The sequence below is a fragment of the Dermacentor andersoni genome, chromosome 9 (genome assembly GCF_023375885.2).
Source record: "Dermacentor andersoni chromosome 9, qqDerAnde1_hic_scaffold, whole genome shotgun sequence".
NCBI classification, from domain to species: Eukaryota; Metazoa; Arthropoda; class Arachnida; order Ixodida; family Ixodidae; genus Dermacentor; species Dermacentor andersoni.
Window position 1 is genome coordinate 132427825 of NC_092822.1, and position 26833 is coordinate 132454657.

The 26833-nt window shown below is 48.1% G+C and overlaps 1 protein-coding gene across 1 annotated transcript in view; it reads right to left on the reverse strand.

The window, feature by feature from the left end:
* Positions 1-26833, reverse strand: part of Gat (GABA transporter) — a 544138-nt gene that overhangs the window by 57129 nt on the left and 460176 nt on the right. The window contains exons 7-8 of the mRNA XM_050177200.3: positions 18501-18613; positions 15147-15278 (exon numbers count right to left, since the gene is read on the reverse strand). Coding sequence (XP_050033157.1) covers positions 15147-15278; positions 18501-18613 — 245 coding nt within the window. The remainder of the gene's footprint in view (positions 1-15146; positions 15279-18500; positions 18614-26833) is intronic.

A 26833-nucleotide genomic window follows, 5' to 3' on the forward strand; every position in this document is an offset into this window, starting at 1 on the left:
GATGCCGAGAAGATCCGCCATATCTTAAAAGGCATTGAAGACGACGCCTTCCAGATGCTGTCGGCGAAAAATCCGGCGACAGTCTCTGAACTCGTCAGTCTCTGCCAAAGCTTCGACGAACTCCGCAAACAACGCCTAGCCACCCGCCAATCTCCTCCTCAGGCGACTTCAATGTCGAGCTTGGCGGTTTCCCCGGATAATGCGTCGCTACTGCTACAGATCAAGGAGTTCGTCCGTGAAGAGGTGGCTCGTCAGCTTTCTCTGATTCCCCTCACACACGGCCAGTCGAATTTTCCGTTGGCGCCCGCTCTCCAATCTGTCATCAAGGCGCAGGTAGCCGACCACATTCCACCTTCTCTCCAGCAGGCTCCGGTTGCCGCTCCCCTGACGTACGCCGAAGTCGCTTCGAGGCCTGCACCCCAGACCTACGGTCCCCTTCGCCCGCCTTTGCGCCCGCCCGTATCCGCTCCGGTCCGGCCACTGGTGCAGTATGCACGACCTCAAGATCATTGGCGCACGGAAGATAATCGGCCGATTTGTTTTTATTGTGGCCGTGCTGGACACGTAGCACGTCACTGTCGCCTCCTTACCCCCAACGTCCCCAACAATGTGCGTCCATATGCGCCACGTTTCCACCAACGCCGCAACTATTCGGACACCTTTGACTCTCCTCCTGTTGTCGACACCGCATTCTCCGCTGCTCGCCGTTCACCTTCTCCTCGCCGCCGCTCGCTTTCACCCATGCACCGGCGTCGGAGCCCTTTGCGCCAGGAAAACTAAATATCGCAGTTCAGGAGGCGAGAACTGCGGTGCCAGCGAAATGTATAAGGCCTCACACTTCCCCGAAGAACGTTATTGAAGTCGCAATAGAAGGAACATTGACGCTAGCACTTGTCGACACCGGCGCTGCACTTTCAGCGATAGATGCCCGTATTTGCCGCAAGATCGGAAAAGTGACGATACCGCTTTCTGGACTGTCTCTTCGAACTGCCAACGCGCAGCACGTCGAGCCATCCGGCGCCTGCACTGCTCGTGTCGTCATTCAGGACGTCCTCTATATCATAGAACTCGTCGTGCTGCCATCATGTTCACACGACGTCATATTAGGTTGGGACTTTCTCTCCACACATCATGCGATCATTGACTGCGCCCGCGCCGAAATCGAGCTGTTTCAGTTTTCGACTGATATTATCACTGACTATAAGGACCATTGCCGCAAAATCTCTGTTTCAGAAGACACCATTATACCTGCCTGGTCTTCCACCCTTGTCAGTATCTCTTGTGACTATGTAGATGACGGCACAGTACTCTTCGCTCCGTCTGAACTCTTAGTTCGCCGCCGTTCACTACCACTGCCGTTCGCCGTCCTCGAGTTCAAAGCTGGCGCCTCTCTCATGTGCGTCTCCAACCCATCGGCTGAACCAATTACTTTACGCCGCCGTGAAAGCCTTGGCAGAGCAGAGCCACTGACTTCATCTTCAATATTTGACACGATGGACGACTCCACTTATATTGCTGCTCTCGAGGAATCGCGTCCACAGTCCCTACCGGGTTCTTTTACGCCAGCTATTGCCAGTGACCTTACGACGACGCAGCGCGACGAACTTCTTCGCTTGCTCCAAGGCTTCTCTTTCTCCTTTGATTGCCAAGCAACATCACTCGGCCGCACAACGACTGTTTCGCACACTATCGACACTGGGAGCCACGCACCAATTCGACAGCGTCCCTACCGGGTATCGGCGACTGAAAGACGTGTTATCAATGACCAGGTGAACGATATGCTCAATCGCGGTGTCATCCAGCCTTCTAGTAGTCCTTGGGCATCCCCAGTCGTCCTAGTTACAAAGAAAGACGGCTCCATACGATTTTGCGTCGACTATCGAAGGCTTAACAAGATTACCCGAAAGGATGTATACCCGTTGCCACGTATTGACGACGCACTTGACTGTTTGCAAGGAGCGGAGTTCTTTTCCTCCTTAGATCTCCGCTCTGGCTACTGGCAGGTGCCCATGGCGGACGCTGACTGTTCTAAAACCGCATTTGTAACACCAGATGGCTTGTATGAATTCACTGTGATGCCGTTCGGTCTGTGCAATGCACCCGCCACCTTCGAACGCATGATGGACGGCATCCTACGTGGCCTAAAGTGGCATACTTGCCTCTGCTACCTCGACGACGTTGTCGTCTTTTCCCCTGATTTTCCGACCCATCTTCGGCGTTTACATCAAGTTTTGACCTGTCTCCGGAATGCTGGTCTCCAGCTTAACTTAAGAAAGTGCCGATTTGCAGCTCGAAAACTGACTATATTAGGCCACGTTGTCTCCAAAGAAGGCATTCTTCCTGATCCTGATAAACTTCGCGCCGTATCCGAATTTCCGAAGCCCACTAATTTGAAAGCACTGCGCAGCTTCATTGGCCTATGCTCCTATTTTCGACGTTTCGTTCGCAATTTCGCTACAGTGATCGCACCACTTAACCAACTTCTTCAAGGCGACAATGAACTTTCTGGTTGGTCGGAAGCCTCTGATGATGCCTTTACGACTCTTCGTCACCTCCTCACGTCTCCGCCAGTCTTGCGCCATTTCGATGCAAGCGCACCTACAGAACTTCACACTGACGCCAGTGGTGTCGGCCTTGGTGCCGTGCTCGCACAACGCAAGAACACTAATGCCGAATACGTCGTCGCTTATGCTAGTCGTGCCCTCACGAAACCTGAGACCAATTACTCAGTCACAGAAAAAGAGTGCCTAGCTATCGTATGGGCTCTTCAAAAATTTCGTCCATATCTCTACGGTCGACGCTTTGACGTGGTGACGGATCATCACGCTCTTTGCTGGTTGTCCAACCTAAAAGACCCGTCGGGCCGCCTCGCTCGGTGGGCCCTCCGAATCCAGGAATACGATATCCGTGTCGTCTATCGTTCTGGACGCAAACACTCTGACGCCGATGCCCTCTCGCGCTCCCCAGTTACTTCAGACAGCAGCACTTCTACTTATAGACATGACATCTCACCACTTGACATCCTGGACATGGCATCGGAGCAGCGAAAAGACCCATGGATCGTCATGATATTCGACTTTTTATCAAATCCTCCGGCAACTTCAGCACCTCGAGCGTTACGCCGACAGGCACAGCATTTCACAATCCGCGACGGACTTTTATACCGCCGCAACTACCAAAATAACGGCCGCAAGTGGCTCTTAGTAGTGCCTCGCCACCTACGACAAGATTTATGCTCCGCTTTTCATTCTGACCCGCAGTGTGGTCACGGCGGAGTGTCAAAAACTTACACACGGCTTCGCCTACGATATTATTGGCGAGGGATGTACACCTTCGTCCACAAATACGTGCGCTCCTGCATTGCCTGCCAGCGACGCAAATGTGTCCCGCATCTCTCCACCGCACCTCTCCAACCACTTCCCTGCCCAGCTCAACCATTCGACCGCGTCGGCATTGATATATACGGGCCTCTTCCATCTACTGGCGCTGGCAACCGATGGATTGTTGTGGCCGTAGATCATCTGACACGGTATGCCGAAACCGCCGCCTTGCCTGCTGCATCAGCAAAAGACATCGCCTCGTTCATACTAAACAACTTCGTTCTCCGCCATGGCGCCCCTCGCGAACTGTTGAGCGATCGGGGCCGCGTATTCCTCTCAGACGTCCTGCAGTCACTCCTATCTGAATGCCAAATTATTCACCGCACTACTACTGCTTATCATCCACAGACCAATGGCTTAACAGAACGATTCAACAGAACTCTTGGTGACATGCTATCAATGTATGTTGCATCTGACCACTCCAACTGGGATCTTATACTTCCTTTCGTCACTTACGCATATAACACTGCCTCTCAAGCCACTACTGGATTCTCGCCATTCTTCCTGCTTTACGGCCGCCATCCTTCCAGCACCATTGATACTGTTCTCCCGTACTGGCCGGACCCTGCTGAATGCTCACCTGTTTCTGCGATTGCTCAGCACGCCGAGAAATGCCGGCAACTGGCCCGTTCTTTGACGTCTGCTCAACAGTGCCGCCAAAAAGAGCGCCATGACCTCAATCCTCCCCCTCACCCTTTCCCCGTCGACTCACTCGTGTGGCTTTGGGTCCCGCCTGTTGCTGCTCCTGGCCTTTCGTCCAAGCTCCTCCCAAAGTACCACGGGCCCTACCGCGTGGTTGCACAAACATCACCAGTGAACTACGTGGTCGAACCCGTATCGCCATCTCCCGATCTCCGTCGACGAGGGCGCGAGACTGTACACATTGACCGGCTGAAGCAGTACTACGATCCGCCCACCTCTTCCTAGGTCGCCAGGATGGCTACTCTTCAATTCCGGGGGTGATTGTGACGAAGAAGATCGGCAGGCTGAAAAGCCCCATTGCCATCGCGTGGCTCGTACCCTGTTCGCTCGCTGGCTGCGCCCTACCTGCTGTTGCCGCGTTGGTCGCTGCTTCTCTACGACCCGAATAAACCCCCTTTACACTACCATTAATTTCCCTAAAGCTGAATTTCTTTTATTTTCATCAGAACGATATCGTCATTGTGCATTTCGCTCATTTTATTTTTGACAATTTAATACTAGCACGTGAAGAACGTACACAATTAGGCGTGCATGGTCTCTAACCTAAAATTGCAACGTAACGTGACCCGCATTCAAACGACGTTATCATAAGCAGTATGCGTTCTCACTAGGGCACCACCTTTCATTTTACGACCTGCACTTTCTTCAGTCTGCTTAGCATTCACCCGCTCTCACATTATATAGTGCATATTCTCTCATCGGGTAACACGTATACTATTTGTTAAAAACCACGGCGAACAGCCCAGAATCTGGCAGTGACAATCATATTGCTAAGTTCGCCTACTGCCAATGCGAAACAATTACTACAAGTAAATAAAATTCTCATTGTAGCGGTTCTGTTAAGTACAACGTGGCATCTTTGCTTTTCAAACTGTTAAATAATAAAATCTCGCTGTCGTTAATTCCCAACTCATCTGTAACGAACACCAACTCAACAGGGTTCGCGGTAAATGATGCCTTCATGTCACTCGTTGCGCAACGCCGCACTCGGGTTAAAACATTTGTTTTTCAAGCAAATTTGATCAAATGTTCTTGCTCTTGTGAGCAAACAGATGGGGTCGATGACCGCCAAACATTTGTTTTGTTTACTGTGAAAGCGAATTTTTTATTTAGCTAGCACCTCTTTTACATCAATTTTGAAAAATTGGGAAATTTTGAAGAACAATACCTGAAGTATACAACTCTGTACCTCAGCAGCTACAAACGTTATCGCCATTCTGTTAGCTGCGCCGAATATTTCATCGAATGCAGACAAAAATGATATATCATCACCACCCTGAAATACATCACTAACTTATGAATATGCATTCACAAATCATTTAAAAGCATTGCAACACATTCACTTAAATCGTGAGTTTACACGCGAAATTTGTCCGATTTAGACGCTCCAACGGATGTAGAGATGCGGTATTAGTTTTTGATGCTAAGTAAAAGAGTTGTAAAACTCGTAGTTCTATTTTTTTCCCACATTTACCAATTTCAGTCAATTCTTGTCAAGAACGAAATGGCCTAAATAAAGATTATAATTGCCGAAATCGCTCTGATTTACAGTTCTCTCTTAAATGCAACAATTCTCATTCATATCGGTTGAGGGGATTTCTCGTGAACGCGTTTACGTGTTTTACAGGAATTTGAGCAGCCGGCATCGGAGATAGGCGCGAGCTAAAGCTTACCCTTAATGCATCACATCGGTTCTATAGGAAACCCCCGAAACATAACGCTGTCTATACGGAAGCCTGCGGCTGTGGTGGTGCGCAGATAAAAAGAAAAACAATTAAGAAAGGAGAACCAACGGAAGCTTGGCGGGAGCCGTTATCTCGGCCAGAAATCTAATCCGCAATGCCGACGAGCTGTCTGGCCAGGTGTCTAGCAAAATCGTCGATTCATTGCCATTCGAACAAGTAGCTGGTGGTCTTCGAGATAAGGCTGATACATAAGCGCGCTCGTTTGCAAGTACCGAGGTGAAGCAACAGTACCAGGGTGTGCTTCTTTTTATTGCGTTTTTATTAGTTGTGCGACAAGGCATACGTCATGGCACAACTTTCAATTGTTTAAGTTCAATACGCCACGTGGTGGCAAAAAAATGAAACTGAACGTATGTGCAGAATTCCTGGCTATGAGTCGCTGTGATACACTTTCAATGGCTCTACGACAACGCAGGTTAGGTCCTTCGCTAGTGCAAAATCTATACACGACCGCTTAAGCGCCGTCGTGGGCACTTTGGGGTCACGTTAACACTGCAGACCGAATTGTTGGAGCACAAAGGACAGCAGCTACTTGCCATCGGACCGCCGCACGTTGACGTTTAAATCTGCCCACCGCGTGACGGGCGTGTAGTCGGTGGAAAAGAGCTGCCAGAATGTGTCCCTCGTAAAGTTTCCGATGTTGCATATGCAAGAGCCCTATTGGAGGTAGACGAGCGCAACTTCGTCCCGTCTACGGTCCTGACGGCAAACGCGTCGCGACGCAGGTGGACGTTGAACCATACCTCGACTCGAGCGACGATGTGCGTTGACCAGGGCGCCATCCAAAAGAGTGCACGAAACAAAACAGGTTTGTTTGTAATTTGCGATTGAGCATACTTCCTAGTTAATTAGCTGAATGAAACTTGGAATGACTAGAGTTTTCTTCTAACGGACAAACACGGGGCTGTCTGCTTCCGTCCCGTGGAAGCCCATGTATTGGCAGCAGGCGGGACTTCGACAATATTTACAACTTCACTGTCAACTACGTAATTATGAAAAGTGAATGAAACTGGGAGTACAGCCTTTCTGGTGTATATCTGCCACGCAACGATAATCGTCATCTGCCTTCCTTGCGTTTCCTTTCTTGAAAACGCCACTCCCGCTACTTTCCTGTCGGGAATGCTATGGCACGGTGATAACGCGCATGACGCTCGGTACTGGGAAGCACCGGGCTCGCAGCGTTAAAGAAAGGAAATGCGGACAAGACAGATGACGTTTATTCTTGTGCGGCAAGATACAACCCAAAGAGTGTAATATTGTTTTAGAGTGTAACGTTAGAGTCATCTTAGCGGCTAATTCTCACGCAATTTTTCTCTCGATTGTTTCGACAAAACAAGAGTTACAGCCGTTTTCTGTAACCATACTCCCTCCGTAGACGGTCACGTATTAACAGCAGACGGGGGTTCTGTAACGTTTACAGTTTCACTGGGAACTAATTATGACAAGTAAATGAAACTCGGCGTAATGACAGAGTTGTCTTAGCGACCAATTCCCGTATGATATTTTTATTCTAGATACTTGCAATAAACTGAGAGCTACACAGCATTGGTGAGAAAGTTGGCTTTCATAATTAGTGCTTTGCACTTCGTGAATATGGAGCCACAAGAAGTGGCTTTTGCGAGCGGTAACAAGCTGACTAAGTAGCTAAGCCAGTTCTGGCTGTGTTCTCGCCGTCTGCGCCTTCACGATCCCGTTTATCATTGTCGTTAGAATCGAAAGCACGGCAGCCATCATTTACTCGTGCTTAAAGTTCTTTCTGTGAAAGGCTGCAAAACAAAGTTTGCGACAGCGCTTTAAAAGCAATCGAATACCGAGAAAATCTCGAGGCAAGATATGAAGTTGCTCGCTTGAAGCTTCCGTTTAGATTCGTACAGGCTACGCTGTACTATTTATATGCTTCGGTAGCAACGTCGCCGCTGCATTGAAAATAAATTTTGCTGAGCTCTAACGAGCAATCAAAACACGCTAATTGCTCTAAGAATGTTTATTTATTATTGAAAATTATGTCTTTTTGTTAGGTATTATGCATTATGTAAGGTACAGTAAAGAGTGTTCCTAATATGGCCATCGAAAAGCAAGACCGCTAGTGATCGTACAGCAACACAGCGAGTTACATGCCCAAAGAAATGATGACTGATAGAACACACCCAAATCCTCGATGAGTGATATATTGCAGTCCACTCATTCATTCGAGACTACTTCCGGATCCTGCTTGCATTTCCGGCGCTTGTTGCGTATCATTAACGACATACAAAGTAATGATCTGCCTTTCACAGAACTGCACATGCTCCGGGTGTTGCATGAAATACCTTTACGTTTGTGCTTGCCACCCTCATGTTATACCCTCCACTAAACGCCTTTAAGGGCACTGGCAATAAATAAATAAACAATTACCGCTGTGTTTTATATTATTGCGATATCATCGAGCGATGCTCAAGAGACGAGCCGCTGCGAGAACGACGAAGTGGGTCTGTGCCCTTGGCGCGAGCGAATGTCGGCCTGGCGCTCTGGCTCCAGTCCAGTGTAAATTAGTGTTAATAGCCTGTAAATAGCCTCTTCCGTCTGTGTCTTTCTACACCTAACAATATATTCAATCTCTAATGAATAAATGTCTAAATAAGCGCTGATATCGAATGACAAAATACCCGCATATCGTTTTCTTGCAGTTACACAAAGCCCATAAATAAATGTGTCAAAGGAAAACTTGTGCGACACTTCTGGCGTTCACATGAGAATGTCTGCTTAATTCATTCTTCACACCACATTTCGCTGACAAAAATGGAATCTCGGTCACGGCGGCTGCATTTCGATGGGGGCTAAATGCGCGAACACCGGTGTACTTAAATTTAGGTGCACGTTAAAGAGCTCCATGTGGGCCAATTATTCCCGAGTCCCCCACTACGGTGTGCCTCGTAAGCAGATCGTGGTTCTGGCACGTTAGAACTCCATAATTTAATAAATAACTTGAATTTTACTTGCGAAAAGATATTAAGCTTCTCATTTACGACGGCTTGCGTGTGTCACGTATAAAGTACTGCCAATTAGTGTGGGGTACGACTACCCTAGTCAATATTAGTAACCTCCATACAATCCAGAAAAAGGCAACTCGTGCCATCATGCATTTCCCACACGACAGTCATACGAAACCGCGTTTTTATCAGCTGAATGTAGTTCTTTTACCGAAGCTATACAAGAACACATTTGTTGAACGCTATGAGGTAGCTGTTTCCAGGAATAACAACTTCTTAGTCAGCATTTCTTCTTTGAAAGGAAAACAGAAACAACACGCCTTAACCAAAAATAGGAACATCCTCCAACTCGAACCAACTACGAAAACGGATGCTATGGTACTTCTTGCCATACCATTTAGGCTGCGTTTCTTAGCCTGTGTACTTTTGCTAGTGAGCTGCTTTCATTGTATGTATTGTAAGCAGATATATGTATATGTTTATCAACATTGTTGCATCGCATGCTTATGCTTGTCTAGTGCATTTCGTTTAATCTGAAATTGATATATTCTAATGTATATCTTTTTTTTCTTGTATATTTCTTTTTCTTTTTTGCTGCTATGTAGCTCTGGTTAGCAATGGTTTAGCTTCGCGCTTATCTTTGCCATCCCTCTGTGCTAAGTCTACGGGACTGTGGGCATTGTCTAGCCGTTTTCTAGATTTTAGTCCACGGTCCTCAACATCTGTAATCTTTCGATTGAGATGTTGGAATGAAGTGGTTTTGGTTTGTTGGCTTGGTGCAGTTACGACTCGATCGAAAGGTAGAATAAATTGCAATATGCATGCGGGCGCTTCAAGACAGAACACGCGCCAGTGCACTCTGAAAGCGAAAAAAGCATGCCCCCTTCTCCCCGCGCGGGCACACACTCAAGCGCGCCTTTCGCTAATGCGCACACTGTTCATACCGAACACTACAAAGGAGATGAGTGCTAGTAGTAGAATTCTCAGTGCGCTATCGTGTCGCCCCACGTATGCCTATACGTCACCGTCCGAGGAACTTCGATGCAGCTCTAAACCTTGCTCTGGCATTACAGGTTTCGCCCTTCAGGCGAAACTGCCACTATGTAGTTCTAGTGTTAGCTTTTCTAGTGCAGCATATCTCACAAGCATTTACGTATTTGCCATGGCCTTCTTTAATTTTCATTGAAAGAAAATGAATGAATATACCCTAGCAGGTGTCTAGCAGCGAATAGGTTTCGAGAAGTTTCGCTTTAGCGAATTAAGCGGTAAGCAATAGAGGTCGTCATTATTCATAACAGCGGCCTTCCACTGCAACCACGTATTACTCCGCAGTTACCAGAAATGTTTTACTTTGTGCTGGTGATTGCACCAACCAAAGTATTGCTGTTATGCCACAGCTCTCAAGCAAGCGAAGCTTACTGCACTGTAAAAATCGCGAACATTGTCGCTTAGTCGATAGCATCCCTATTCATTATTACATTGTAGACACGTCACCGCGGCATGCGTTTTAGGACGGACGGCGTTCGGTAGAGACAGCGTGATGAGGCATGTAGGCGCAACCTACACTGAAGGTCCGTGTGCCAACAGAGGCGCCGTAAAGCACACCGACCGGACATGCGTTTTCCAGCAGCACGTGCTGCGATACCCGCCGGTGAATGTATCGCTTCGTTAGGAACGGATGTCCACTTTACCATGCCACCAGGCATGGGACCGCATAAGGCTCTTGCAGGCACATGGCCATGGATGAGGATAGGAGCCATGAATGGGGCGGAAGCGAGCGTTGAAACAGACGCGTTTTAAAGTGCAAGCACTGTAGGGCTACTTCCCTCGAAAATATGTCCGTCTGTAATGCTTGACACGAGAGAGAGAGAGAGAGAGAGAGAGTATTTGAGTATATAGAGAGTATATGACACGAGAGAGAGAGGCTCAACACGATGCGCTCCATAAGTCCTAAAGGGTATTGTTTCACTAGGGCACTGAACCAATTTATCGCTACATTCTTCTTCCTAACTTCGACGTCTTCTCCGTTACCACGCTGCCGATGCGGGCCGCCACGCACACGCAATCAGCTGCCTTGTTCCCCACGAAGTTAGTATCAAGAACATTTCCAACTGAAGTATCTTCAAATTTTGAAGCGAATAGCCCCAAGGGCTCTGAGCAAAAATGCCGACGTGTGTAGCAGCCAAAAGGGCGCCTAAATTCCCACTGGCTGCGACGCCACGTGACGAGCACGCCTCCCCCCAAGCGCGCCCCGACGGAGCGGATCAAGTCAGAGGGAACACCTCCTGATTACGTCAGGGCCATCGACGCGACGCCACGTCACCCTCGCTGTCGGAAGCCGGCGCGCGTTCCGCATCTCTCACTGGGCTTAGCTACTGCGCGCGCCTGCCGGCCATGTGGTCGCTGCTTCGTCCGCAGTGTTTCGTCGTGCATGACGTCGGTGGCATGCGGCTCTCGCGCCGCAGGCTGCTGCAGCTCGCTGGCTCGGGCTGCGCGCAATGCTTCGGAGTCTGAAGCATCTACATCGTCAGCGGCCACCACCTCGGCAGCAGCGAAACCTGGCCGTACACGCCAGTGCACCGCCGACTAAGTTAGGGATCGGAAGAAGGCAGCAAAACAAGAGGCAGGCAGCGGACCTGCTGAATGGGAACGAATATGTAGCGACCGTCTGTCACTGTGATTTGTGCCCCGCCTCTGTAAAATTCAGTTACCTCGCCTGGCCTCCAAGTGGGGGTCATTGCACCTGCTGAAGTGGCTGCCCGACAGGGGCGCCACCACTCCGACTCGGCAAACCTGTTTTAGTGTGGAATAAAGCCAGTCCCATTTTCGTTCTCAACCTGCCAAAACGTGTATTACTTGCCTACGCTAAACTGAGCTCCCAACAAGTACATCATAGTCACTGAAAAAATCTTCAGCTTGACTGTCCCCGTAGACATTAGCGAAGGCAATGCATGAAAATAAATGCGCTTTGTTCCTCAGCAATGTCTTCCAAATGATTCCGGTCTACAGGGACCATGCTAATGTAGAAATTGTGAAAAATATAATCTCAATACTCGATAACATACCCACAGCAAAACAGAAAAACATCACTGGCAGCGCGAAAATTGAAGCACCACTCAGCGGCTTTTAATTGGCATTAATGCGTTCGCATTCACCACTTTTAAGCGCTTAGGTGTCCTCCCAATTTTTTCACTGGGTCCTTCCTAATATAATATTTTTAGCAGTCCCTGATGTCTGGGTGTCTTGACGACCTAGTAAGGTCTTGTAAAGGGCGTTCTGGAATCAAGTACCTTTCGAACCAGAATCCACGAATCTCCTTCAATCTCCGGCATCTTTAGGCTGTGCCTGAGGTGAAACTTTTTTTTCACTTTCACTTTATATTTCTGTCGCTGCTGAGAAGTCTTGGGATGTTCCTTTAGATCGACTTGTTTCACTAGACCACATTCCGGGTCCGCTGGCAGCCATGAGCTAGTGCCAAACGCCGCAAAATGTGGACTGCATCCCAGCCCCGATGTATGTGATTTGTGGTGATGCGCGACGGCGGCTTCAAGGTGCATTTCCAGCCGCCGTCGAATTCGGGGTATAAGCCTATGTATGTAATATTCAAATCTTTTATTTTTGCTCTCCAAGGGAATTCGATTCCCGATGGTTAGTTGAAGCACGCAGGGTGAATTTTTTCTCAGCCCAACGTCTCAGTTTCTCGCTTTTTAATGCTGGGCCATTGTGGGCGATGACGACTCTGACGTTCTTGAAGTGTTCTCGTTCCAGCATCGCGCGGTTCGCGTCCTCTTTCCCACCTTTGGTGGCGACAGAACGCCTGCACTCGTCCACAACAACCGCTTGCGTCCTCCTTAGTCACCCTCCCCCCCTCGCCCTTTTCTTTTTGATTGCAGCGACATCCAAATAAAGAACCTCGAAAGGCGTATCAGAATACTTTGGCAAGACCATCCTGTTGCCTGTAGGCTTGTACTTGGGTTTAACACGCTGACACTGATGACAAAGCTTCACATAATGTGTGATGTATTTTTTGATGTTTTCCCAATGAATCGCTGGGCTACGTTGCGGCACGACTTCCGAAATCCGTCGTGTCTTCATGACCATGGATTGGTGCGGTAACGCTTCAGGACTGTCGGCCCTTTGGTTTCCGGACCGTACACTCTGCGTCTCTTCCACCCCCTCCGTGCCTGCTCGAAGAAGTAAACGCCTTACAATTCTGATAGGCGTATCGTGCGACACATGGAGTTGAGATCGGGCATCGGCGTCCTCATGTTTCTGTCCTTGGCGATGTATGACGTCAAAGCGGAAAAATTCTATTTCGCTAACCCATGGACCTATTATGTCCGTCGGCTGCGACAGCTCTAATGCGTGCGTCAACGTCTGGTTGTCCGTGAACAGCTTCAACTGATTGCCTTCCGGAGTGCTTCTGAGGTGTCGTGACGCCATCACCACTTCAAGTTGCGCAGAGACAACCAGGCGTTGACATAAGAGCTATTGCAGCTGAAGGGCAGAATAGCTGAAGGCATTAGCGAAATTCAACAACGAAGCGTTGATGTCATACATTGCCCGGAACGAAACAGAATGCTTTTTTGAAGTGCAGTATTAGTTTACTTATTTGATATTTCGCAAACAATTGATACGTTGCACTGTGATTAAGAATTGCGCTGAAAATATTTTTGACAGTTTCTGTTTTACTACTTGTGGTATTTGGTTTTATTAGCTTTGATACTTGTAAACTGCTACTTTGGCTGCTCCGCCCTTCTTTCGCCTTACCTTGCGGGCAAACGTATATGTTTTGCGCAAATACATGCTTCTTCTCAGTGTCGGCTTGTTAAAGCCAAGTACAAGTTTAGAGACAACAAGGTCGTTTTGTCAGAGTATACAGATATCTCTTTCGAGGTTGTTCATCTTGATTTCGCTGAAATCAAAAAGGAGGGGGAGAGATTTAGGAAGACGCGAGCATTCCTTGCCACCGTGGACAAGTTAGAAGCAGACTGAAGCAATAAATTGGTCTACTTACAGTACCCCAGTTAAATCTTCACGATATAATGACTGGCTTGCTCATTGGGCCAAGTAACTTTAGAAACACGAGAAGCTAAACGTATATATATATATATATATATATATATATATATATATATATATATATATATATATATATATCACGCGATGATACGCGCTCAGATGCGTCACAGACGTATGTGTGCAAGGTGAACGACTGGAAAGAATGCTGCCGCACTATCACACAAACCACAGCAGGGAGTTATGCAGCACCTTTTTATCATTTCGTTCGCACTGAAATAAGTCTCCGCGGAAATCAAAATGTTTGAAAAGTGGGTCTGAAACTTTAAAATTTTATTTTATTTGAAATAAATTTGTTTTTACTACACGTGCTGTGGTGAATGTTGTTATCTTTGTTATCGGGGTACGGGTATTCGGCGTATTTTTCATGAAAGAGATCAGTACGCTAGTGGTGTTTAAAAATATGTCGTGCACTACATACTTTATTTTTTGTTAAGCTGTTGAACCTGGCAGAACCCTTTGTTTTTTGACGAATTAATTGCTAACCTTCTGCACGTATCGCATCACATCATATCCTCTTCTAATATGTTACCTTCTTCATTCCGTATGAGTGTACGCAAATATTTACCTCCTGCTTCTAGCGCACGGATATGTTTAGAAAATTATTCGGGTACGTCTTCATCTATTTTGTATCTGAACGCTCACTTCTGAATGGGATGGCACCAGTTTCCGGTTCTATCTGGAATAGCCGGCTGGCGTAGCCAAACTTCTCGCTTATATTTAGCTAAAAAAAGCGGCAATTTGACAAGGAATTGCGTTTAATAATCCTGAGTATACCGGCAAAATATATAAGCTGCGGAGATGGAAAATTTTAAAGCCGGGGCGATAACATATTTGAATTCAACAAATTAAGTTAATTTGTGGGTTGCACAGACTAACCACTCCAGCACTGCAATTTGACGCTATAACGTAATGTATACTTTTAAAGGCTACAAAGGGTAACAATATTCCCATGGCTCCGTAAGTTTGCGCATGCTTCAATCGACCAGACTGCAAGCTCGTCATCACCATACAGCAGTGACCTAAATAGCTAACTAATGCCTAATGTTTTAGTGTTTCCTTTTTCCGAGAAAGCCACGGTTGTTGAAGACTGAGAACGTATGGAAACCCAGCAATAATAGCGGTAATAATAAATTCAAAATGGAACAGCAAAACGCCTTCGAAGGAAAGCAAGGAATAAAAAGGGGCCCTTTAAAACAACCAAGAAACAAGAAACAGATCAGGCCTTATCTATTCGCCATCGAACGAACTGCGCGATTGCCTCCTCCCACCTGTGTCACGAAGCTGAGTCCGATGAGGTACGAGACAAAACAGACGATCGCGATGAAGATCTCCTTGTGAGGTCGGAGCAGTCGGGGCCACTCGTCCACAACGGCAGTGATGAAGCCTTCCAGTGTACAGAACTGCATAGAATGGACTCGTTAGAATGAATCACGGATATCTCGGGCACATCTGAGAACGACAACAAATAGATAAGTGTTAATGCCATTGTCCTCAATGGCAAACTAGAGCCTGATGAAGCATCAGAACACCTTCTTGTACGTAGAAGTTGTTTGTTCACACGCCATGAACTGCAACGCACACACCTATATCCTGAGTGAGTTCCGATGTAGCATGGTTAAGACAAGTCACGTACTGCCCAAAATGCACTGCTACGATCTTGACTGGTTGAGGTGGGTCTTCACCGCAAGAGTCAGAAAACGACGACGAAGCCGTGCATAGTGATGATGAAAAAAGTAGAAAAGTTTGTCTTCACTTCATTCGTACTTGGCAGTGACTCTTATCCGAGTCTCGAGTGCTTCTCACTAACGCGGGGGCTAGGATGGCCTAAATAACTCCTTGCTGTCTTGTGGTCGTCGAAATTTTCTTGGGGAGCCTGTGGAAGTATATGCTTTCGTAAGGTTCTGTCGTCGACGACCACCTGCCCTTCGTTTGTCTTCTCTTCGCCCATCCCTTTTTGCCAGCTCGGGGAATAAAAGGCGCCATGCTGTTTCGGAGAACAGGGCAATTACGTCGAAATGGGCACGTCCGCTTGAACGCTTTCACACTTGATCCAGGCTGACCGCAGGCCTTTTCTGAGACGGGGCGAATCATCTTGTCATGGGAACGTACGCTTGAATGCCTGTCATACTTGACAGGTCGATCATAACAGCCCGTTCGCCACCACAGGAGGTCCCCAAGGGGTTGCAGTATCCAAGCACCTCGAACAGACCGGTAGACCTGTTCAGACCTGTTCTTCAATTCCACGATCGTTCCAAGGCCTGCCAGGTGACACCATCTGGAAATAAACCACGCCAAGCCGAAGGCACAACAAAGAGAGCGCATCTAACCACAGGAACTGCCAAGTTTACACGTTCTTCACGTAAAACACTATCAGAATCATGCCTGCAGCCCTCGTTCTACACTCCTGAAAACTAGCAAAGACGAAAACCAGACTTCAGTGCGTACTTCAACCAGCCTAATGCCTAGCGTTTTTGTGTTTCTTTTTTCCGAGAAAGCACGGTTGTTGAGAGACTGAGAACGTATTGAAACCCAGTAATAGTAGCGTTAATCATAAATTCTAAACGGGCAAAAAAACGCCTTCGAAGAAAAGCAAAGAATAAAAAGAGTCCTTTTCCAACAAACAAGTAACATATGGATGCGCCTAATTCGACAATTATTACCTCTTGATGCGCACTCGATTGGATCGCTGTCTGAAGGGATTCGGGCGTCGCCGAAGGTAACAAAGGGCGCCTGGCATACGCTGCCCTCTATCGTCGGCTGCCACTATGTGTGCCCGCGGCTTGCTTTTTCGTCCCTTAAAAGGAGGCCGTAAACGGTGGAATAATTGCCCATCTTCCTTTTTCCTCACTATCGCGGCGCATTCTACGGCAGTGGCAGCCTGATTGGTCCTGTTCGTACACGCATATCTCCACCTAGCTAAACCTTTCAGCCGCACCCCTACTCGCAGAGACGCGTTCTGATTTGTCGCTAGGATTTCTCACCCGCCGCAACTAGTCCCTTGAAGTTCTGCGTGATACCCTGTTTTCTTGTCTTACGGGCTGCGGTGTGGCGACTTTCTATATTCTTCCATGAGCCGAATACTTGGCTCGCTTGATCTTGCACTGTTCAGCCAATTTTTGCCATGCCAGTGGTCGCCTAATGTGCCTGTGAGGTTCCCGAGCGCCGGGTTCCTGCACTGCTGGGCCGCCCTGGCATTCTCATCTGCTTTTGACGATTCCGGAAAGTCGCCCAAGTGTGGAGGTACGACGGAGTTTTTAGCGCCTCCTTGAATCTTTTGGCGCTGCTTCAAGAAACCTCGTCAACGCAAGGAACGTCCTCCTGAATAGTGCTTGTTTCTGCATTCGTGACACAGTTGTTTTGCTGTTCCGCCGCGATTCCTTCTTTAACAACCTTCAGCATGCCTAAAGAGCTTTCCGAATGTGGCAGCAGCAAATTAGTTTCTGATTCCTCTGCTAGCCCTTGCTGCGGTGTTCTCACTAAACCGGATGCCTCCTCGCTAGCGCCTTTTTTACTGATTTCACTAGCTATCTGCTGTTCTTCTGAGTGTCTATGTCACGAGGCATTTTTTGGGGGCTTCGTTGCCGTAACTTATCTCCTACGCGATCTCTGGAGCCTGGAAACGCGTGTGAGCTTCAAACGTATGGGCGCCGGAATTCAGGCCATTTTTCTTCAACGGCATTTACGTGTGATTTCAAAATAATTTGGGATAGCGCGTCGACATATTTGGCGATACTGCTGCTTTAGTAAGCAATAGTCAGAACGGCCCTTCAATATTCACGCTGGCTAAGGGCAAGGAAACACTATTCTTCTCGGCTACCTGCCGGATCCACGCATATTCGCCAGTGAAATCCTCAGGTTTCACAAACGCAGGGTGGTCAATGTGCATTGTCGCAGCTGAGTCTCTTGCGGGTATTGTGGTCGTCGACGTCTTCCTGGGGAGCTTGTGAAAGTATTAGTGCATTCGTCAGGTTCTGTCGTCGAAGATCTCCAGCCCTTCGGTTTGTCTTTTCTTCGTCCATCCCTTTGTGTCAGCTCGGGGAATAAAAGGGGTGACGCTGTTTTAGAGAAGAGGGCAATTATGTTGCCATGGGGACGCCCATTTGAAAGCTTCTCACACTCGACAGGTTGATGTCCAGGCTTACCGTAACAGCCTACTCTAGGACGAGGCAAGTCATTTTGTCATGGGTACGTACGTCTGAATTCCTCTAACACTTCACGGGTCGATCATAACAACACCTAGAAAGGTGAGAAGAAAAGCAGGACAATAGGAACTTTTATTGCTAGAAACACCAGCAAGCCAATACAATGGCTTATGTGAAGGCCTTCCTAAAGGCCCGCTTGGAAGCGCGAAGCAATAATCTTCCCACCATTGAAACACCAGAAGCGCACATTTTGCTTTAACTTACGTTGAAGTAGACACGACAAGGGAAAACTCTTGACACCACCTCTACAATAACAACGAAAAGAAGCAATTATAGAGTAACAACAACAAAAATGACAATATGTACGAAAACAATTGACAAAAATAAAAACAAAAGACAGGCGGAGGTAACGATTACAATACATGCAGATAGCAGAGACGAAAAGAGCAATGGACACCTCAGGTGTGTGGCTCGACTTGCCTGACTGTCCAGTCCCAGCATGACAATCATGAGAAAGAAGAGCACCGCCCAGAGCGGAGATATGGGCAGCTGCAGAACCGCAGACGGGTACGCCAGGAACGCGAGGCCCGGACCTGCGCGCCGCAGTTCGCCGGTTACAGATTGCTCACGCGGCTGGCTTTCACGGCGCCAAAAGGGATGCCGTACTTTTCGCCCCTCGTGCGCGCCAATAGTGTAAGTACTCAAAATAATTTTTTGTACTTGGCGTAACTCGTATGCCAGCTAAGAACGGATGGCACCATGCCATGGCCAGAGTGTCCTACGATGTGTCGGAGTGATACCAGTGACGAATAGGGTGATTCCAGAGACATAGTATGAAGGCGCGAGCAGAATCGTGGGGTGATCGAGCACATAATTCGGCTTCCGTGCTTGTGATGGTTACGAAATCCTGTGAATGTTTTCCGTTACTTATTCTTTTTAATAAATCGGTTGTTTATCAACGTTTACTCCTTTTTTTACTTTCCAATTGTACAAAATTCGGAGCTTAGATTTTGCGTTCTGATTGGCGGCGCAATATAAACACTAACGAAAGACGCAAGAACGCATCCAGAATAGTGAAAGTAACCTTATTGAAGTGAAATATTTACAGCGACGCTAAGTCAACGCAAGTACAATTACACAGTGTGCAATATAGCTTTCGGTAGATACAATAATATTTAGGAAGGTTCATATCAGTGAGGGCAGGACGCTCGTTTCTACTAATCACTCAAGAAATGAAAAAAATGCCAAGCTAGCAGAATGAGCGCGCACCAGAATAGTGCTGGCCTTTGGCAGTGCTTGAGCCCCCCAGAATGAAATGGAGTCAACAATGTTCCTTATAGTGTAGCTTAGATGGTCTTGAAAATCTTCCATGAATTGCGGCAAGTCGCGCGTTACAAGGCGCACCAGGCTGAAAACGTGCTCCGACCACGCAGTACAGTATACAGGGGAGCTGGCATATCAGATAACAGCATTGGCTTCTGGAAGCCGCATCGGGCTGGTTCGCCACTTCTTGCACAGATGGTGACGCTCCTATGGGTACTGCGCCCCGGCCGCTTGATCGGGTACGTTTCTTTCGCTGCGGTATCGGCGTCTCTCGCCGCCGCTTTGAAATCCCGCCCGCATGTGTCCTCTCTGCTGTCTGCTCGAGCTCTCGCTAGGGGCAGTCATGTCACTTGCCGTAGGGTAGTAGTGTGCACAAGTGTTTGTCGTCTACCTCAGCGCTACCGCAGGCGCTCACGCGTTGACGTTCGCTTGCCACCGTCACTGGTCACAGCTGGTTACATTTCACTGCACACAAACTACTCACGTGAAACTATTCTCTACCCGTTCGCGTATTAATACCAAATAAACCATCGCGCATACCTAGGCACCAAGGTAATTTCCAGAACTTGAGCGTGCATACTATGCCAAAAAGGTTATTTAAAAGAAAAGGATGAATGGCTAACGTCGCGGGAAACCTCAGCAAAACAAATAACAAACGGGTCTCCAAACACACCATGAATGAATACCAAATCCTAAACTGCACTCTGTTTCATAGCTATATAACGATTTTCTCTTTACGGAAAGCATTCGGATTGTTCAATGAGTAGAATACGCAATCCAACGCAGTATGCTCTATGGCATGTCGTCGACTGAACGACATGTGGTCGTCGAGTTACAGACCAGTCGGTGAATATCTGTAGTGGTATATACAGGGTCTTTCAGTGAACGCTTGAAAAACATTTTTTTAATTGCCTGTGGCAGATAGCACCATTCTAGCCCATGAACTGGTCTACTCGAAGAGCCAGATACTATTTGCACTAAAAAAAACTGAAGTGCGTATTCGACTAATTAAAAAATTACCGCGCTAGTCCTCCGTACAGATTGGTTAACCAGCAAAGCTGAAACATGCGGCGCCGGTGTTTACCAGTGGGTCAGTCCCGACGTTTCATTATACGACGGCTTGGGCCGACAGATCCTCGGTACGCATTTGCTGCTTGCACTCGGCTGCACGTGCCTGTCCTCATCCCGGGCCTGCAGTATCCGCACGGCGCAGACAATCTCTTTCCCGGTTCTGAACGCGGCATTGCTGATCGAAATCTGCCTGCTCCTCAGAAGTACGTATCACGTGCGATTTACCCATTTCAGTGGCGGAAAAAGACTGCTGCGCGCGCGCTCGGCTGCGAAGGAGAGCAACGACGTCACTACTGGCAAAGACAATCAAGCCTTTCTCTCTTTTTGTTTTCGCACATGCGCATGGGGTTGTGCCGGAGGAGCTTTCCTTGTACAGGCGATAGGTGAACAGACGTTCATTAAAACTTCTTTCTGGGCGAGTTGGTGCATACTTGACATGAAAACTGTTTACAGCGCAAACACATGCAACCACAAAGTATAAGGGACAGGACACAAGCGCTGACTGTCAACTAACTTTTATTAACGGAAGACGGGTGCCTTATATAAGGGGAAAGGCAGAAGTGAAGGGGGAAGGGAGTGATACAATCGGGGAAAATGACGATGCGCATCGATGAACGAACGTGCCAGCAGTCAACGCATTCAGACGCGAAGAAACAAGAAAACGAAAAAAGTAGACAAACACTAACAAAAGGCGAGGGATACTAAGATACAATGAAATCAGTAAGCAGCCGCTTCCAAAAAATGAAGCTCTGCCGCAAAAAGCGACACAGAAGGGGTGCTTACAGACGGACGGAAGAATCTGCTAGCTGTATAAAGTTTCGCTGTAAAAAAGATTAATTCGCTCAGTTTTTAAGTAATTACCTTACGTCACATGTTGCAATTTAGAAATTCTAGCGGGTGAGACCGCAAAGTATAACAACTTGAAAATAATTTTATGGGTGATACCATTTACGAGATATGCTGCGTCAAACTTGCGTTGAAAATGCACTGTTGTTTCACTTGCTTTCCTAACAAAACGTCGTTTTATGCATTCAGGCACAAAAGTAACTGGAACGTTAATTGATTTCTCTGCAAAGTTCGGGAATTAATACTGTAACGGGACAGCAGTTTTTCTGATAGGCCGACCTGATACGGCGGAGACCATAGAAGCACAAAAGAACCAGGCGGGAAGTACACATCTCGGTGTCGCCGGTCGTACAAACGCCTTGGACTTTCTTGAGATTTCAGAAGGTGGTCACGGGCAATTTCCCTTGCGTGGGCGCTGTGGGCGATGGCATCAAATGCATATTCACTGGTCGGTGCCGCGTGAACAGGGATGGTCGTGTCTAGGGGCAGCGCTGGTTCTCGGCCGAACAGAAGGAAAAGTGGGGAATAACCGGCTGTGTTTACGTGCTAAATTCCTGGCTGAAGTTGGCCAACATCACTCTCGCTTTTCCTCCATGCAGTCGAGCGAACCCTCTTGCCACGCAAATTTCGCGGTGGAGAAACAGACGTTGATTACCCTCAATGACGCTTTTACGTCTGTGGGTGTTTCTGTGCCGACGGAAATGAGAATGCTGGAGCGAGGCGGGATGCTCATTCGATCTTAGCTCAATCAAGGCATGGTTACTACGTGAGCTATCCAGTGGCATCGCTTGATCTTCCGACAGCGTTATCGACTTCAGCTTTAGGTCGATGATTGCGCCCTGTCGGTTCAGGAAGTCCATGCCGAGACTGACGTCCCATGAATACTGCTGGATGATAAAGAAGGTGGCAGGGTAAGTCCAGTCATGAACGGTAATTATTGCCGTGCACATTCCAGTCCGCTTTATTAGGTGTCCTCCAGCGGTCCGAATTTGAGAGCCTTCTCAAGCAGTCCTAATTCTTTTCAGCTGGGCGGCGATGGGTTCGTTCGTGACGGAGTAGTTGGCTCCTCTGTCCACTAAGGTGGTGACTGCGTGGCCGTCGAGAAGCACGTCGAGGTCCGTGGTTCTTTGTATTGCGTCGCAGTTATGTCTTGGCGTCGGATCACGGCTGCGTCGTGTTTACCTGAACCTGGAATGTCGCGTAGTCAATCCGTCTTTCGTTGGCGTATTCTTTGTTTCCAGACTTCGTCGGAATGGCGGCGTCTCGTTGGTATGTCGTCGAAATAGGTATTTCGGCGTCTGTGTCGGCGGCGGAGGATCTTCATCAGTTCGACGAACAGCAACCTCAGCTCCATCGATTGCTGCTTTCAGTTTTCCAGTTAAGGGCTTGCAGACAGGCCCTGGGCTGAGCCAGTGCATGGACGGCGCTGCGGAGACAGGTAGTGGCCGGATGACGACGAACGGGACGGTCGTCGTGGCTTCCACTGATTGGCGGCTAGGCAGTCAGCGATATCGCGTGGCCGTTCACCCTGCTGCGCGCGCGATGCGTTGACGGCAAAGCCTCGCAGGCCTAAGTCATGGTATGGGCGTCAGCGGTAGACGTGACTGGCTTTCCGCAGTGATCGCAGACTTGGTGGTAGTCTTGAACACACCCCACGTCTCTTTTTGGGTTGTTGCGCTGACAGAGGGACGGGCGAGGTGCCGGTGGTGGACGACGGAATTTCGCTGCTAGGGGGCTCTGGTACGGGCGCCGAGGGGGAAAGGTGTAATGGCTCCAGGATTTACTTCTGGAAATGCGGTTGTTTGCTTTGAATCAGGGGTAAAATCAGGACTCGATGGGAACCAAAGGTCAGTGGGTCACCTCGCATTGGGCGCTCAAGGAAAGTCTACAAATGAAGTTGTGCAGGGTGATATGGGCTGGACTAGTTTTGAAGCGAGGGAAGCTCACAGTAAAATTGAGAGTGAAGAACGACTGAGGAATATGGAAGAAAGTAAATGCGCTGGGAGAGTGTTGAGGTATCTGCACAGCGAAAACATTGATTCACAGTGGAGGAAAAGAACAAGGAAGCTACCCTCAAGTATGCGGCCTGTAGAGTGGGCAACACAGCAACAAAGAACGTCAAGCGGAAAGTCAGAGAGGCTGAAATAATCTCATGGGTGGCGGTAATAGAAAAGAAACCTGCAATGCGCAACTACTTAAGAGGAAGAAAGGAAATAAGGAAAAAAAAACACTTTATGATAGCTCAAACGGAAGCTGATTACTTTTCGAAGAGAGATCAGTATGCCTTAGAACACGCACCTATAAAGCGAGATATAAGAATGAGGACGACGCATGTGCATGCTGCGGTAAACCTAGGGAAACTATGGAGCATGTTTTACTAGAATGTGAAGACGTCTACCCAGCGGTCAATTTAGGCACCACTGGACTCCTTGAAGCCCTTGAGTTCAGCGAGAGCAGTGGAAAAGTAAACATGTACGCAATGGGGATTAGTAAGAGGGGACTGGAGAACTTTTGGAATAAAAGTAGAGTAACGACAAAAAACCTAGATGTACGAAAGCACTGTTCGCAATAGGGGATCAGAAAATTCGGTTGTGGGAGTTCATAGTGTTTCTTTTTCTTTTTTTTAATGTTTAACCTAGGTTGGACATTAGGCAATATAATAGCAAGCGCTTGGTGGCGCAGCTCACCGCCCCGTTCGAAAGGGGACGCTCGTAATTTCAATCAATCAATCAATCAATCAATCAATCAATCAATCAATCAATCAATCAATCAATCAATCAATCAATCAATCAATCAATCCATCCATCCAGGGGCACCCCGACGGCGGGCGACCGCGTCGTCACGAGAGGCGGCGATTCGGGCTGTACTTCAGAAACTCCCAGTGACCGTCGAAATTCGTCCTTCGCCATGTCAATAACCAAGGACACCCGAGGTTCCGGCAGCTCTTCGCGCACAATGGCCCTGATGGTCTCTTGGAGGTCACCAAAGCCCAGTGCCTTGATTGCGCTATGCGGCATCGCTATGGGCACTTGCGCTATGCGCTGTGGGCCGTTGCGGTTATATTGCCTCGCGCGAATTTCCAGAGTTTTCTCAATCGGCGTTTTTTCTGTAAAGAACTCAGCTACGGTCGTCAGTGGGTTGCGGATCAGTCCGGCGAAAAATTGTTCCTTTAGGTCTCGCATCAAACAGCGGACTTCTTTCTCCTCGGACATTTCCCGGTCGGTGTTGCGGTAAAGACGGGTCATCTGTTCTCTGAAGATGGCGATGGTCTCATTGGGTAGTTGCCCCCGCCTTTCTAGCCGAACTTCGGCCCTTTCTTTTCGGACAACGGTCGTTAAAGTTCTCAGGATGTTACTGCTGAACAAGTCCCACCTTGCAAGGGTTGACTCCCTTGTTCTCAAACAAGGTCCTCGCGGCGCTTTCCAAGGAGAACTACACATGGTTTAGCTTATCCTCAGATGTACAGTTGCTGAAGGTTGGGACCCTTTAGAAAGTTTCGAGCCAGGTTTCCGTATCCTCCGACGAAGCTACACGGAAGGTAAGGTGCTCGCTGGACTGTTGAAGCACGATGGGGGACGATGGGGATCCTGGTCGTATCAGGCAGAAGTCCAAGCTCCAGGGCTAGTTCTTGCAGTCTGCAGCTAGCTCGCTAGCCGTAGGCGACGTCGGTGTTGTATTCGGATTCCTGGCTTTGTTCGCGGTACATAAACGCACTATGACCTCCACCACATGACATGAAGCAGTGACGGTGAAGTAGGTAGCAAAACTGTGATTGACGAACTAGCGTTTTATTTGACGTACCTGTGCCCTCAAAAGCACGTTACCCTCAATGGACAGCTGCAGCGACGAGCACAGTCGGCGATCGACGAAAATCTAATCTGCCATTCAAGCGCGCCGGCTTTTATACATGGGCCATCGAAGGTTCCAGAGTAATCGCTTGCCACTGCGTGTCTTGCAGAATATTTCACACAATTCGCGTCGCACACATATTCAGATTACACAAGCTTGGGTGGCAACAGACAACGGATAGAAACATTGATAACGTTCGAGAAACTTCGGATACATGCGGGCAAGTCCCTCGCTGAGTGATAACATTTGTTGGATAAAAGCGGTCACGTGAAAAAGATAAACAAGTATACGTGTCAATATTGTAGAATTCCCGTCTGCCATGCCACGGTACTTGCACTTAGTAAGTAAGTTGTTTATTTCGCATAAACAACATACATTTGAATATAAACAGGTCTTGAGGAAAAAAGCAGCGTCGGCAGCTTTGCTCGTATTCATAAAAGAATAAGAATAAATTACTCCACAGTCAAAAGATGTAGCCATTGCCTGTGTCCAACAACAATAATAATAATACCTATATATACATAGATGCGCCGGTTGATGTAAAACACACCACGGCTTCGCTGCTTGTCCTTGTTCACAGAGTGGGAGGGCTGATGAATTTTTTTATTTCTTGTCGTTTATTACGAGCTTTGTTTCCTCCTCGCGCTCGTACGACGCCGTATGTTAAATGCGCTGCTACTTCGATTCCACCCTTAGCGCAAGCGCGACTTGGGTAAAAAATTGCGCATGAACAGCACAGCTTAGTGAATTCCGCCCCTGTGGTCAGTTGTGCGTGCGTTGCGTCTTGCAAGCCGTCACAACAACAAATACAGAAAGTGCGTCATCGCGTCGGGCGCAACTGGTTATAGATACTGTAAGAATTACGGTCGGGGATTTCAAAAGGGGTCACTGGCCCATGGCGCCGCCCGAATCATCCACGCTGAGGTCATTTATGTATGGAGCAACGCGTTCTCATCTGGAACGAGGAGTACTGGGTTTATTTACAATGTGTACATGAGGAGTGGAGAACGTTACGTCTCATCAGTCTAGCACGACTGAATTGAAGCACACCGACGAGCCGAAAAAGCCCCGTCTGTCCTCCATAGATCTCTAGGCCAGGGAAATCTGCCATCCCACCTTCGCCCAATCGGAGCATCCAAAGACGTCAAAGGACCCGAGTTGAGGACGAGGGTTCACATAATCACTCCCGCACCTTTTTTCACTGAACACAAAGAAAGGAGGGGAACTTCGTAGACAGGGATTCTCACGCTTGATTCAAACTGGCGCGCCTTGGTTCCTGGGATAACCCAGATAGTTGGAGAGCCTGTAAAACGACCGTGGTGGTTACTGGAGTCCGTAAGGAAACGCCGTAGAACACCCTTTTCCAGAAATTTCTGGCTCCCAGCGTCCATGACGGCCACAGTGAACCAACAAACAACGCTCAATTGGCCAAACGCGTCTCGCCTTGCTGTCGCCGCAGTTCTGTCCAAGGGGAACGCATTGTTAGCTTCACGAAGCGGTCGCAGTAGTGCAGGAGAGGCAAGATGGTCACTACACCCGCTGGCCGATCGTAACAATACGTAGCAATATATGGGGATTCTCACAGCAATTACTTTCGCTTATACTATCACTTTCGTGTGACGTAGTGCGCGACACGTTGGATGATTCAAGAGGTTTTGATAATTGTCCGAGAATACGTCCCAAGTTGGGAAATGATGCGATTGCAGTACAGTTTTAAGAGGTAG